Source organism: Chiloscyllium punctatum, chromosome 3 (genome assembly GCF_047496795.1).
Source record: "Chiloscyllium punctatum isolate Juve2018m chromosome 3, sChiPun1.3, whole genome shotgun sequence".
Classification (NCBI taxonomy): Eukaryota; Metazoa; Chordata; class Chondrichthyes; order Orectolobiformes; family Hemiscylliidae; genus Chiloscyllium; species Chiloscyllium punctatum.
The window spans coordinates 59,577,673-59,591,295 of NC_092741.1; the positions used below are offsets into that span (position 1 = coordinate 59,577,673).

The 13,623-nt window shown below is 39.9% G+C and overlaps 1 protein-coding gene across 6 annotated transcripts in view; it reads right to left on the reverse strand.

Moving 5' to 3' along the window:
• eya4 (EYA transcriptional coactivator and phosphatase 4) overlaps positions 1 to 13,623 on the reverse strand; it is a 621,540-nt gene that overhangs the window by 423,164 nt on the left and 184,753 nt on the right. For all 6 annotated transcript variants that reach the window (XM_072553780.1, XM_072553791.1, XM_072553781.1 and 3 more), the window contains exon 2: positions 11,270 to 11,374. In XM_072553780.1, coding sequence (XP_072409881.1) covers positions 11,270 to 11,302 — 33 coding nt within the window. In that variant the 5' untranslated portion in view covers positions 11,303 to 11,374. The remainder of the gene's footprint in view (positions 1 to 11,269; positions 11,375 to 13,623) is intronic.

Consider the following 13,623-nt stretch of genomic DNA (forward strand, 5'->3'; position numbering starts at 1 on the left):
ATAAAGTACAGCCGATAAAACTATAACAAGATAAATGTGATCATTTTGAGGTATGAAACTGTGCTTGGATGTAAAATCACATAATTTTCACAGTCAATGGAATATGGTACTTCACATGATGGCTAACTCTGTATTTGAACTTCTTGATGCAGGGGACAAAGTTCCAAGGGACACATATCCATGGCGATATTTTATAAGTTATAGAAGCAGTGAATGAACTCTGCCACTTGTACTCTCTTTGAGCATATGGGTTATCACAGAGGGCTGATAGACAGCTGCACCTTGTGTTCCTGCCATAAAACACAGAAGGCAATGTGTATGTACCAGTAAGCAAAGTAGATACCACATTATTTTAACACACTGCAGAAACACTACTTTTTCTGATAAAATGCAACAGGTTTATAAATATAGGAGTCATACAGACAGATGGTAGGCTGAAACCGGTTAACAGGGCAAATTAATGAATTACGTTTATAACAAATTTGTGCCACACATTAATTTTTTCCACTTAACGTTCACAAAAGAGGTCAAACTCAAAAACAGAAATTGCTGGATAAAATGAATTGAAGAAGGGTCACTGGTCCCAAAACATTAACTCTGCTCTCTCTGCACAGATACTGCCAGACCTGCTGAGTTTCTCCAGTAAGTTTTGTTTTTGTTTCAGATCGCCCACATTTGCAGTTCTTTGCTTTTCTTTTAAGAGAGCTCGAACTCTTTTTGGAGATATTTTCTTAGTCTTACCATTACTTTTCTTGGCTTTGAACATAAAATCTTGTCAATATTTTTTCAAGTTAATGGAAATACAAACTATTGCAATGCAAAGTTGGTCACCAGTTCACATTTTGTGCTGTTGGTGAAGTGAAAGCATGGCTGAAAGCCCAGAACACCCTGATAATAGTTTTGTAATGGTTTTACAATGATATAATAAACTTAAAGCCTACATTGCACAACATCTAAATGGCAAGTTAATCTGTAATAAATACAGCAATTTAAGTTTCTGTAGGTTGCATAAAATATGAATCTACAATTCAAACAAACTTTTTTCCATGCAAATGACATGTATAACTATTTGTTTAAAACAACAAAATTAGTTCAAGAGGGCCAAATGGCCCAGTCCCATACCTATGAATGTGCTCCAATTGTTCTCACATTATTATGTCATGCTTTTGATTAAAGTTATCTAAATAACTGAATTCAGTAGGGTGACTTCTATCTGTTTCTTACATGGCTTAAAAAACAAATTCAACCAAAGCTGATACTTTTCCTTAAAAAGACATTGGGCTGAATCTTACCATACTTTGGCGAAGTGTTATTTTTGTCAAGTGTCAAGTATCAAAGCAATTTCCCTCTGCAAGGTTTAGTGAGACTTCTCATGTTCATAAAATCACCTGATTAACTCTGTACTAAGCCTCTATTTTGCTTCTGTTGTCCGATGCTAGCCCAGTTCTTCCACATGCTATAGCTGGAAGTAGTCACCATTGCTGTGATCCCTGGGGTTGGCTGTTGTGCATCTGGTCAGATGTTGTCAATCTGGAGCAACCTGCCTAGTTTGTGACATTCATCTGGACATGGCAGTCTGGAGAATAATGGTTCCCCGCTTTGCAGACAGGAACCTGGGGGTCTTGCTGGATGGAGTGGCGCAGGGGCAGCATGTCCTCTCCCCCAAGACTGGCAGAGAATGCTGTAGTCAACCTGGTCCAAAGTTGTTACCTGGGCCAGTGCCATCTGACTGGATGAACACCCAGCAATGTAGGCAGACTTCTGCACTGACTCTACCTTTGTTACTGAATCCACCTTCCTCCATGTAATATCCTCTACGGTTCTGATGCTTTTCTGCAAAATTGCCCCTCATTTGCTCCTAGCCGCCCATTTCCCCCACACTTCCAATCCTGCATGGCCTCAGCACCTCCCAATCACTCATTCAAGGCACCTCACTGACATTCCCCCACTACACGAGAAGGAACAGCTGTGACCCACACTTTCATCTCACTGAGTCCCTCCATTTCTGTCATTCCAGAAGAAAAAGGCCCATAAGAGGGCAGAAAGAGCTAAGATTGGTGGTGAAGTGCCTGACATTCAGGTCATTATCCCCTACGAGGACAGAATCCTCATCCTGGCTGCCTCAACTCACTGAATAACTTTGCCTCAGCCCCTAGACTGTTACCAGAGGCTGCATTTAACGCACACTGCTGGGACCCTCTTGGATTGACTGAGGACCACTCCTCTTAGACTAGGATATGGCCATTTGACTTAAAGCACAAGCAGCATGTCTAACATGTCTGCTCGCTGGCACATAGGGCAGTAATAATGTTGACATAACATGGTGGCATAAAATAACATGTAGCAGGGTTGATCAGTAAGTTTGTGGATGAAACAAAAATTGGTGGGGCTATAAATAATGATAGCCTTGGATTACAGGAGGACATAGGCTATTCAAATGAGATTACCAATGGCAAATGGAAGTCAATCCAGAGGTGACGTTCTGGGGCAGAACAAACAAGGCAAGGGAATACATGATAAATGGTCAGTCCCTGGGAAGCACTGAGGATCAGAGGGACTTTTGTGTGCATGTACACCAGTCCTTTAAGGTATCAGGATTGGTGGTCAAAGTGGTTCAGAAGATATATGGGGTTCACTGTACATGATTTTGTTAGCTGAGACTAGAGTTTAAGAGCAGGGAGGTGATGCTGGAACAGTATAAAACTTTGGTTAGGTCACAACTAGAATACTGCGTACAGTTCTGGAATCCACATTTTAGGAAGGATGGGATTCTTGTTGTGCGGGTGTGCAGAGGAGATTTACCAGGATGCTGCCTGGGCAGTTTTAGTCATGAAGAAAGATTGGATAGATTGGGGTTGTTTTCTTCAGAGCAAAGGATGCTAAGGGGTTACGTGATTGAGACAGGTATAGCTAGTGTGGGCAAGAAGGAACTTTTCCCCTTTGTGGAGGGATCAATGACTGGGGACATATATTTAAGGTAAGGGGCAGGAAGAGGGGGTGTGAGTAAATATTTTTCATTCAGAACTTTTTCTCATTCAGAGGGTGGTGAGGATATGGAGCTCACTGCCTATAAGGGCAGTAGAGGCAGGAATCCTCATAACATGCATGATGTGCACTTGCAATGCAAAGACATACAAGACTCTGAGCCAAGTGCCGGAAAATGGGATTACAATACTTAAGTGTTTGTTTTTGACAGGCACAGACTTGCTGGGCTTAAGGGTCTTTTTCTGTGCTGTAGATCTCTATGACAATGATCACGCCCACCCTTTGATGCTAATGTGTTGACGATCATGACAAGCATCCTGGTTTTGTGTCTATGTTAAAAGGCATGTCAAGACAGAAGCACCATGTGACAGTTAGCTGTGGCTGAGGAGGCAAAATATTAAACCATAAGGTGAGGCAGGGACGCTGAGAAAATCCAGGAGAAAATGCAAAGTGAGTGAGCACCAACAGAGCAAGTGAGCAACCCTGTGATGCGGCCTGGTCCAATCCATCAGTTGGGTGCCTGAGCCTGCAGGTAAAGTGTCCTTCCAATGACAATTGCCAGTTTCCTCCAAAGTGCAGCATTAAAATGCATAAGTGTACTGTGAGTGGATTGGAGCTGGGCTATATTGATGTAGAGTGGCTGGCACATGTTGAAAGCTGACATCCATGGACATAGAATGCACGAGGCTGCAGCCAAGGGACTGGGTCTTGAGGGGCTGGTGCTAGCTATCTAAGATGGATTCTTGAGGAGCAAGTGGTGAACTGGAGTTACCAGGCACTTGCTCTGAACTTCATACTGGGAATTCTCAGTGTCTAGTTTCTATTCAGCATGTGGTAGAATAGGAGAGTGCATTTTAATAAGGTGAGATTAAGTAATAACAAGGGTGACAATGAGTGATAATCCCCATTAAGAGGTCTCTCACCATTCACTCGCAAGAATCTTGTCTCAATGTCCAGAGTTCAGTTGGAAAATACCAACTTGTTGCTCCTGACATTGAGAAAAGTCTTGCTCAAATTCTCCTAAATTCCTCGCTGGAGTCCAGGGTCATTCAGGTCCTGGTAGATTTCACCCACTATATTCCCTCACCTGTCCATCAACAGATACCTATTAATATTAGAAACTGAATGAATCTTGCTCTGATGCCATAGTTACTGACTAAAATTAATCAAAAATCAACATAGTGCCAGTTTCGGCGAGGCCTTCTCTCTGTGAGCTTCTGAGAGACACTGCACATCTTTCTCTTCTGCTCACCTCATTATATAAGCACTACACGTCTATGGGCTCTTGCTACTGTGCATTCAGTACTGGTGCACCTACTCATCACTGCCAAGACTTTCTGAGATTCGCCCTGCCGGCACCATATTTCATGCCCAGCTGTGGACTGGGTCAAATGCCACCAGGCACCAACAGCCCTTTACATTCATATAGTGGGAGGGAAAAAAAAACAAACACCTGAGGCACATACACACAAGCATCAGGAACTCATCGTTATGGGGCCCATTGTCTTTTGCAAAAAGAGGCCCGGGTGGCTGAATAGAGGGCATTGTGTCTAAACTCAACCTCAGCCAGGGGTTCATGTAACAAAGTTAAAAGCCCTGTTTGCAGAGGGTAGCCCTTATCCCAAATTTAACTACCCTCATCAAGCATTTAACCTTTGAAATGGAACAGGAACATGGGAGTTCTCAAGAATGTAGGCGTTGTGGCAGCCTCTAAGGGTTGAGACTTTAAAGATTTAATACCATTGATCACAACTGACATATCCATTTAATTTGATAAAGTCTGCAGCATTATGATAATAATGTAACATATGTCCTGTTGTTCATGGCCTACAGGAGGGGGAAGCCAGCTACATTGTTAAAGCTGCTGCCTGGACTGCAGTACTGACCTCATCACGAAGAAACCAGATGAAGTGTTGTGACCTGCACAGTGTACATCAGTAATGATACATTTGTGCATTGAGGATTGAGATCAATCAGCGGATCCTCAGAAGCATTCAGTTGCAAGATTTTAGTCGAGTGTTATCTTGAAAGCCCTGGGGATAGGATTTCCACCCACCCATTCAGGCTGTAAGTCCCACGCCAGCAGATGGCATACTTCTGTGATGGTATCCTGGGTTATCCTCAGTGGGTGGTAACAATGCACCTCGCTTAATTGGAAGGAATGGCATTGAGCGAGATAGACACCAGGGCCTTCTCCCCATCTTGTGGGGTGGCTTGTCAAGACTGTTTCATGGGGAAGCTTTTCGGAAGCTGTTGGATGTTTCTGCTGGTCCAGGGCTTGATGGTGCACCAGTTCAATCTCCATTTCTCTGTGCTTTCTTTGCACTGCAGCCCCAGTAAAAATGATCCATTGGTCACAGTTCCATTGAAACTGTGTGGGTAACATCAGAAACAGAACTGTTTTCTAGTAATGTGAGCAGTCAGCATTTACATCACTCACAAATGACAGTGTAGCACATGCCTCCATGCAGTAGGCCATGGAATACATATACATGAACCTTTGACATATGTATACTGATGTATACACCACAGGCCATATTGCAGAAATACTGTAGAAGTTTGTAACAGCAAGAGGAGTTATGTCGCCATAGTCTTACCAGGCTATTGGGCTGCTCTCTCATCTGAGAGAGACGACTGGTGGTGATTTAACCTGAGGTCCACCACTCCTCATGCGGGTGGGAGAAGTTGAGAAGGAGAGTCCTTCATCATAACTTTAGCCAGTGAGGGGGATTGAATCCAGACTGGTGGCATCACACTGCTTCACAAACCAACCGTCCAGCCAACTGAGCTAAACCAACCCCCACAGTCAGAGGACTGAAACATCACCCAAGAAAGGCAGCATTGCATATAAAGAATATGTTAGCAAATTCTTACAGTCCAAGCTGAGAGAAAAATCAGCTCCTTGTGCAGCATATGAAACCTTGGTTTGTCTTTCTGAATTGTGGCCTGTAGGTGACATTTTTCAGATCTCCTGTGATTACTTCTGCTTCACTATGATCAATCTATAATGAGCAATGACAAGATCGTTTGCGGACAGGACTTGTATCTCACGTTTGTTTCTCTCATTACATGTGCTTCACTGCAGAACTCTATGATTACAGGTTTCTTTAATCTGTACTGTGTGAGTCTGTGATGAATCTAATCACCTCTTGTAGGTCTTACATCAGTCACAAGTAGAGAGTGCATGCTCAGAAAACAAAAGAAAAATCCACTACAATGCCACCTACTTTGTGTGTGGTCATAGATATTTCCATTTCCCTTGTGCATTTGCAAATCAAATGAGGATGCAGGGTAATACAGTATGCACCTGGCAGACTGAGGTGCAGGTTCAGCCTGGTAATGTAGAAATCTTCAAGATCCTTTCTTCCTTGTACGTTCTGCTGACATCATCAATTCAGAACTTCCACATGATGCAACCCAACTCTTTCGTTTCTCCCTGTTTCTCAACTCTTGAACCTCAACTCTACAGGTGGCCAACCGTAGTGATGCACTGTACTTCATACAGGTCAGAGTGGCTATGACTATCAATGATCCCCTCTCCATAGCATCCTGTGTCCTCCAATGTACAGTCCCTTCCTTATAACTGGGGATGGGCCCCTTCACAGTGACAGTCCCCTCTGCAGCTCAGCATGCTGTCTCCAATCTGCACAAGTGACTTATCCAATTTCCCCATCACAGCAATGGCTCCTGATAACTCCTTTGACATTCGGTAATCTGACCTCTCGGGCTGAACATGACCTAACCCTTGACTGACTGCGAAGAACAGAGCCAGTTAATGAGTAACTGGACCCCTGGCTGACCTGCTGCTAATTTCTGGACTACTTGAACTGGTCCAGCAGGACAGACAGGGGAACACTCTTGAGGCTGCAGTGCCATGATACTTCTGGCCCTTATGCAACAAGTGGCTAAATGACGTCTCCAATCCCTAGATGCTAATTTTCAGATGCTGCCCTTGACTGACTCTGATGACAAGCCCTGACTGACAACATTCCCCTTGACTTGACCAAAGACTGCTCTCCTTATACTTGGGATGTGGCCATTTGGGTTCAACAGTGTGGTTGCTATGTAAGCTGCTGAAACATGTTGTGGCTGTGACACTGAATCAGCATGGTGCCACACAACAATGTATACACCCTCTTCACTAATCGCTGCTGACAACTACGACAAGCTGCCTGGCTATGTTTCTGCTCTAGAAGGCAAGGTAAGACTGAGCTTCTTGTCTCCTTTCAGTTCTGAATGCAATAGGTAAATGCGAAAAGGCAAGATATGACAAGGGAGAGACACTATGCACATCCACATAAGTGTGAAGTGGGTGCTTCGTGAGCAAAAAGGCCCAAGATGCGGTGAGCTCTGATTTACAAGATGGCTGCCTATTGCTAGCGTGCAAAGCAACCTGACAGCAGCACTGCAATGAAAAGTGTTGGTGCATTCTAAAGTGGATTGAAGAATTGAAGTGGAGAAGTGTTTTTCAAGTTAGTCCGAAATGGGCTATGGTGATGTGGAGAAGCATATCCAGTGCCAACCAAAACAGAGAGGAGAGCACATGGTCACTACCTGTGGGAACCTGGAGGAGCAGGCTACAAGCCGGATAGCTGCTCTAACATCCATGTTGCTGTCTGGTTGCTTTCCACCACGTGGGAGAATAGGCAATTTCACATAAACGAGACGTAAATGCATGTGAATAGGCTTCTTGCCTCTCACTTGCGAAATTCTTAACTCAGCATTCAGACCTGGTTTGGAAAATCAGGTTTTATTTTAATGACATGGAGAATCTCACTTTTACAATCTCACCATGTTTTTTCCAACTGATTTGTCATTGCCCATAACATCTAGGGGCTGGGAACATTTAGGTCATCATTTCTACTTGATAAAGGGCTAACAGTCATAATTTTAAAGGCAGACAACTGAAAGGCGATAAAAACTAACACTTAAAAGATATTTAACATGTTAAACTGGGTTATAATTTCATGAAACTGATGACTCCAAAATAAAAACCAAAAACTAGATGTGATTTCTCATGATAGTGATGGCTATGAATAAAACAAACAGAAACATGGATGCTGTCCTACTTATCTAACCATTGTTTGTTTCTAAGGCTTTGTGACCTAAATATTTCCAGCAGCTATATAGGACAAGTCTAAAGGATGAAATTACAACCTTTCTTAATGAATCTCTGTTTGGAAATCTACACCATAGAGCTAAAAGCATTTTTCTAACAATAAAACTTTTCTGTAAACATGGATTACTGATAAGTAAAAAACACCAACTTGTGTAAGTTGTGACCCTTCATAATTAGCGTGATTTAACTGTCACTGACTAACCAATATGATCAAATTTTAAGAGAAATATAAAAAGTTCTTTTAAGAAAATCTGGAATGTGAACTTATGCAATGAGTCATACTCTGCTCCTGTTAAATTATCAGCATTGTTCATTTTCATCTTAAAATTTCTTAATTACTGAACATTAAAATGTTTACTCTATGCAAGGTTTAGGCCACCAATAATTTTCACTGGCAGACAAATAAATAATTCACTACCTTTCATTAACTGTGCAGCAAGTGAATTTGCCTATGAGATCATTTAGAAGTAAGGAATGGTTTTTCATCAGATATATACATTGGAGAGAGGTACAAATTGGAAAGTACAGATGTGATGGTCAATTATTTGTCCTAATTAGAACAAGGTCTAAATTAGTTTGATCAAAATGAGAACATTATATCATGTTTTCTTTCTTATTTGCACATTGCCATGAATAAAATTGGTGAAACTTGGTCGCCTGCAGAGAAATATCTCAACTTCAATTAGCATCTTTCCCTGCCAACTGGTTTCATTTGGGAACTCGCAGACATGAACCCATAACTCTGCAACTTGAGATTGAGATTTCTTAATGATACAACTAGCTTTTATATATCTTTGTAACCTGGTGCTAATTTGTTTGCACACATGCTCAATTGGATTTGATCCAAAAAGACAAATTTTGGAAGAGAGAACAAATCTGAACTACATCAATTTGAATCAATTCAGATTCACAATCGCCAACAGTGAAAATACTATATTCACAGGAAACTGATAAATTTCTAATCCCATTTGCTCAATTAGAAAAAGAGCAAAAATATGTTATTGTGCATGAATGATATATTCCCTTTATTTGAGCATGATTTCCTCCTTCATTTAAAAAGCCTGAAGTTCTCCATATAAATCTGAATGTTGCAGCAATGTTGCATCCAACGTCATGTGCCTATTATGTCTGCACCTGAGATATGATACCCTTCTTGCTTTTCATTACAAATGGCTTACTCATCCATGTAATCTATTGACCTCAATTTTAGTACAAGTATTTTTTGAAATGAGAAATAAGGCATCCAGTGGAGAAAATGACTATGCTCTGTATATCCGAAGGTTGAAGAGACTGACTGATGTCTGAGGGTTTGCTGTCACTCGCTGACTTGAATATCCCACACACATATCCCGAAACACCAGTGGGCTAAGGCACAGAGTGGTTGGATCGATGCCCGTAATTCATCCTCAACAGTCTCTATTTACGATGTAATTTAAAATAAACAAAGAAATCTGACTGTCACTAAGAGTAGTTAGTATATTGAAATGTTAGATAAGGTTGTAACCATTGCCACAGCAACATGTTTAAGAAAATAACAGTTAACAGCCAGCTACACTATTATAGAATTATCATTAAAATTAGCCTAGATGCTACTCTTGGCTAAGAAAGGATAAGATATAAGTGAGGGCAAGGAAGTGGCAGATATCATAATACAATTCTCCTGTTATTTAAGAATAAATAATAGTAGTATAATTGCTAACACAATATGGTCATTATATGTTACTTATTAATCAGACAGTACAGCCAACAAGTGCTTCCATTGGCTTTAGTGGTGACTACAGAATTAACACATACAGTGGTTCAACTGTCATACAAGCAGCTGGTTACAAAACATTAACACTCATTTGACAACATAAATCCTTCCTTAACAAATTCCTGAATGGTTGCAAGCCGCATCACAGAGAGCAGTGTTACTGCTGCTGAATAAACAATAGGCTGTGGTTTCCACAAAAATAGTATATGAAATATAGCTACAAAAATATTGTACATATTTTTAAATTGTTATGTCTTAAGTAGTAAGGATAACCTGGCAACAGTCCTGTTAAAGTATAGGAGACTGCTGTCACACAATATTTGGACTATAAAGCAAAAATGTCCATTTGCTAATAACATATTAAAATTAACAGCGTTTTACTTTTGTTAGCATCTACTGATACAAAATAGGGGATTCAAGCATTGATATACAGAGATAGATTGATTTTAATTATTGGATCTGGCAATTCATTAGCTTTACTTAATATAAAATTATAAACAGTTCTTATTACTCTGTAGCTCTTCCAGCTCCAATATGTAAGGAATGTACAAGATTCATATTAAGAGAGGAAGAGCAATACTTTAGCAATGGAATAGCTTCACAATTAGAAATGATACCTGCATTATTTTAGTTTCAAATAAGCAATGTTTTCAGTAAGTACATATCCTTGGTCAGAGTTTACAAACTTGTTAGAATATGTTTACCAACAAAAGCAAAAGAAGAGTCAGATTTTCAATCGTTTATGACCACACTGAAATCTAACAGAAAAATGACAATGCTGTTTGGCTTAATTATCTCATTCAGGTTTAATCACACTTTATCAAAACATTAAAGAGAATCAATAAATGCAACATATTAGCAAATTTCCATTATCAAAAGATCCAAGATACTGTACATATTCACAGTTCAATAGCATTTTTAAAAATGTATTCTAAAATGTAATATGCCACAATCATGAAAGATACATCTTATCCAGTTGAACACATTTTGACGAACTAAGAGAAAGTTTAACTGACAATGAAAAACGGCAAGCCTCAGTAAAACAAAACTCAAGCATGTCAATCGTCAAACAGTACCAACACCAAAAAGAATTATTTTAAGAACTTCCCAGTTCCTTTTCCCTTCTCATTTTTAAAACTGCATTGCATTGTAAATGTCTTATTCTAAGATATTCACATTTAGACAAAAAAAACTTGATTCTCGATTATTTTTAGGCAACTTGTAAAGGATAACAAACAAATTAATTTGACAGTCTCAACCAGGTTAGATTTCATTGTAATTTGGATAAAGAACTGTGATAAACCCAAACCATGAACTTGTATTTCTGACTATAGCTTCCACAATGATGCTCTGTGAACTCCTTTCAAAATGAAAGTAATTACAAACAAAAAGAGATATTGTAATTCACTCACCGATCGTTCATTTAAATCCTGTGGGTCTTCCATGTGGGGGTTCCTTGACTCCTTCTTTGTAATTTGCTGAAGCTTTTACTGCCCTTCAAGATTATAGTATGCTTGCTGAAAAGAAACCAGACTGTATTTGCATCTATTCTTTACCGGTAAACTTATCTGAATCAATTTTTTTAGAAGGCACATGAGAAATTGAGTTGTTTCTTTTTTTAAAAAAGAAAGTATGTGCCACATATTATATTGGAAATACTTGAAATGTGGTCTCATTTGGTCATGTAGCTCTTTAAAATACAGCAAAAAAAGTAGCTAGTCTGGAGGTGTTTTAAAAATGGGAGCAGCTCCCGTAAAACCAACTATACGGCCGGTTCCTGAGAAGATAATATTAGAAAATAGAGTTTGAAAATACAGAGTAAAATACTCAACATGCATTTAGTGACAACCCATTCTAACTATAATCAGCCTGCTATTCTAGCAGAAAAGGTTCTTATCCAATTACCAATCTACAATCCCTTCTCAAAGGAATAATAAATTCCTTTAGGATTATGTGAAATACACATAATGATAGAGAACAGGCTGCTTCTCGTAACGTGCAAAATGATAGGCACTAACCTAGTTATGTTAGGCTGATTAAGTAAGTTGCATACTGTGAGAAATAGGAGGGTGATAGGAATGGCAAGGTCCTAATAAGATCATTGTCCCACGTTTAATGAAGATTACATATTCCAGCTACGTCATTTTAATCTCTAAAAATGAAAATATATTTTCATGATACACTTATTGTGTCAGTAAAGCATTTCTCATTCTCATGTTTTTTTTCCCAGCTGCCTTAAAATGTTCAACTCCTGGCTAAAGGTTTCAAATGACAAAGCTAACCCACTGTGACAGTTGCAGGAGGCCAATTAGCACCTTTCAAACAGTCTTGACATTACATGTATGCAACACACTGATGTCCACTCATGCACTTTTGCAACCAGTTGACTTATTTCCATTCCTCCTTAATGCACTGATATTTGTTTCATGTATATTTATATTTTCAATTGCTAATTTTTTTGTAACAATGCAATTTTGTTAATACTTCTGAAACAGTGAGTAGGCCATTGTTCTATGGCACTGCATTTATTGCAGCAATATCAAATATCAATGATGGAAGCAGAGTACAAACAGACTGTCATCTACTTCAGCTTGCTTTTACTTATTTAAGAATGTTCCATAGATAAATTTAATTTGAAGGACTGCACAGCTGGCATAATTTCAAGTCTCCTACATAGGTTATAAAAGCAGTACAAGCATATTTACATATATTTTACACTAGGAAAAAATATTGTTCAACAACATTTCAAATGCTGAATATCTTGAAGACATTATTTCTCTTTAAAACATATGACAAGATAGAATCTCCTGTACACATGCAGGAATCTGAATGCTGAAAAATACAGTCAAACATGTCATCACAAATGGGCCTTTTATCAGCTTTTTGTATTTAGTTTAATGAGAAAAATATTGAGAACATTTATCTAATGGCATCAAAATGAAAACTAAAATATGTATGTCATTCAAAGCCTACAACATTTTGGCGGACACAACATTGAAAAATGTTTCAGGACAGTACAATGGTGATATTGCCCTCAATTTAGATAAGATGTAAAAGCAGTCCAATCTGCCTGCTGAGCCAAACATTTTCAAAAAAGAGAAGGAAGCCCTCCTTGATGAATAGGGCTCCCTCAATGAACAAAACCAAAATTAGATTTGTCTCGTCTTTCTTGTCTCGTTTTTTTTAAATCTTGGGACCAGAGTCTGTGCAAATTTTCCCGCATGATAAAACAGTATTGATTTGGATGTTAGAGGGCCCCAGTGAGAATGCTGGGAGATGCAGACAGTGAAACATTGCACAGATGATGAGTGTGCAGCATACCTTTCTGTTGCCATTGGTATTTTACCAGTGCCAGGACAAGTGGCACATGGGCCCCTGACCCAGGTCAGTTGGAATCCTTATTGGAGAATTAAATGTCACTTAAGGGCATCTTTGTGCCACTACCAGTGGCTGGTGGGCACCCTACCATTAGTGCAGATATACCTTGGCAGCATCCCTGCAGGCTTGGGTGTTGTCTCTCCTGATCTGGAGCCCTCTGGCCCATGAAGGACCCTCCTAATGGTAAAACTTACCCTGTTGAAACATCCACACCTACCATCATGAATGACCACACTGCCTTTCACTGGTGGCTGCCTGAATGGCCCTGGTGAGCTGGGTCCATTTACCTAATTCTGGATCCACTGATGTTACTGATAGCAGTGGTCACTCCTTCCTAAGGTGCTGCTGGAACTGAAGGGCTGCCCTTTATTTGATTGTCATGCAGCCC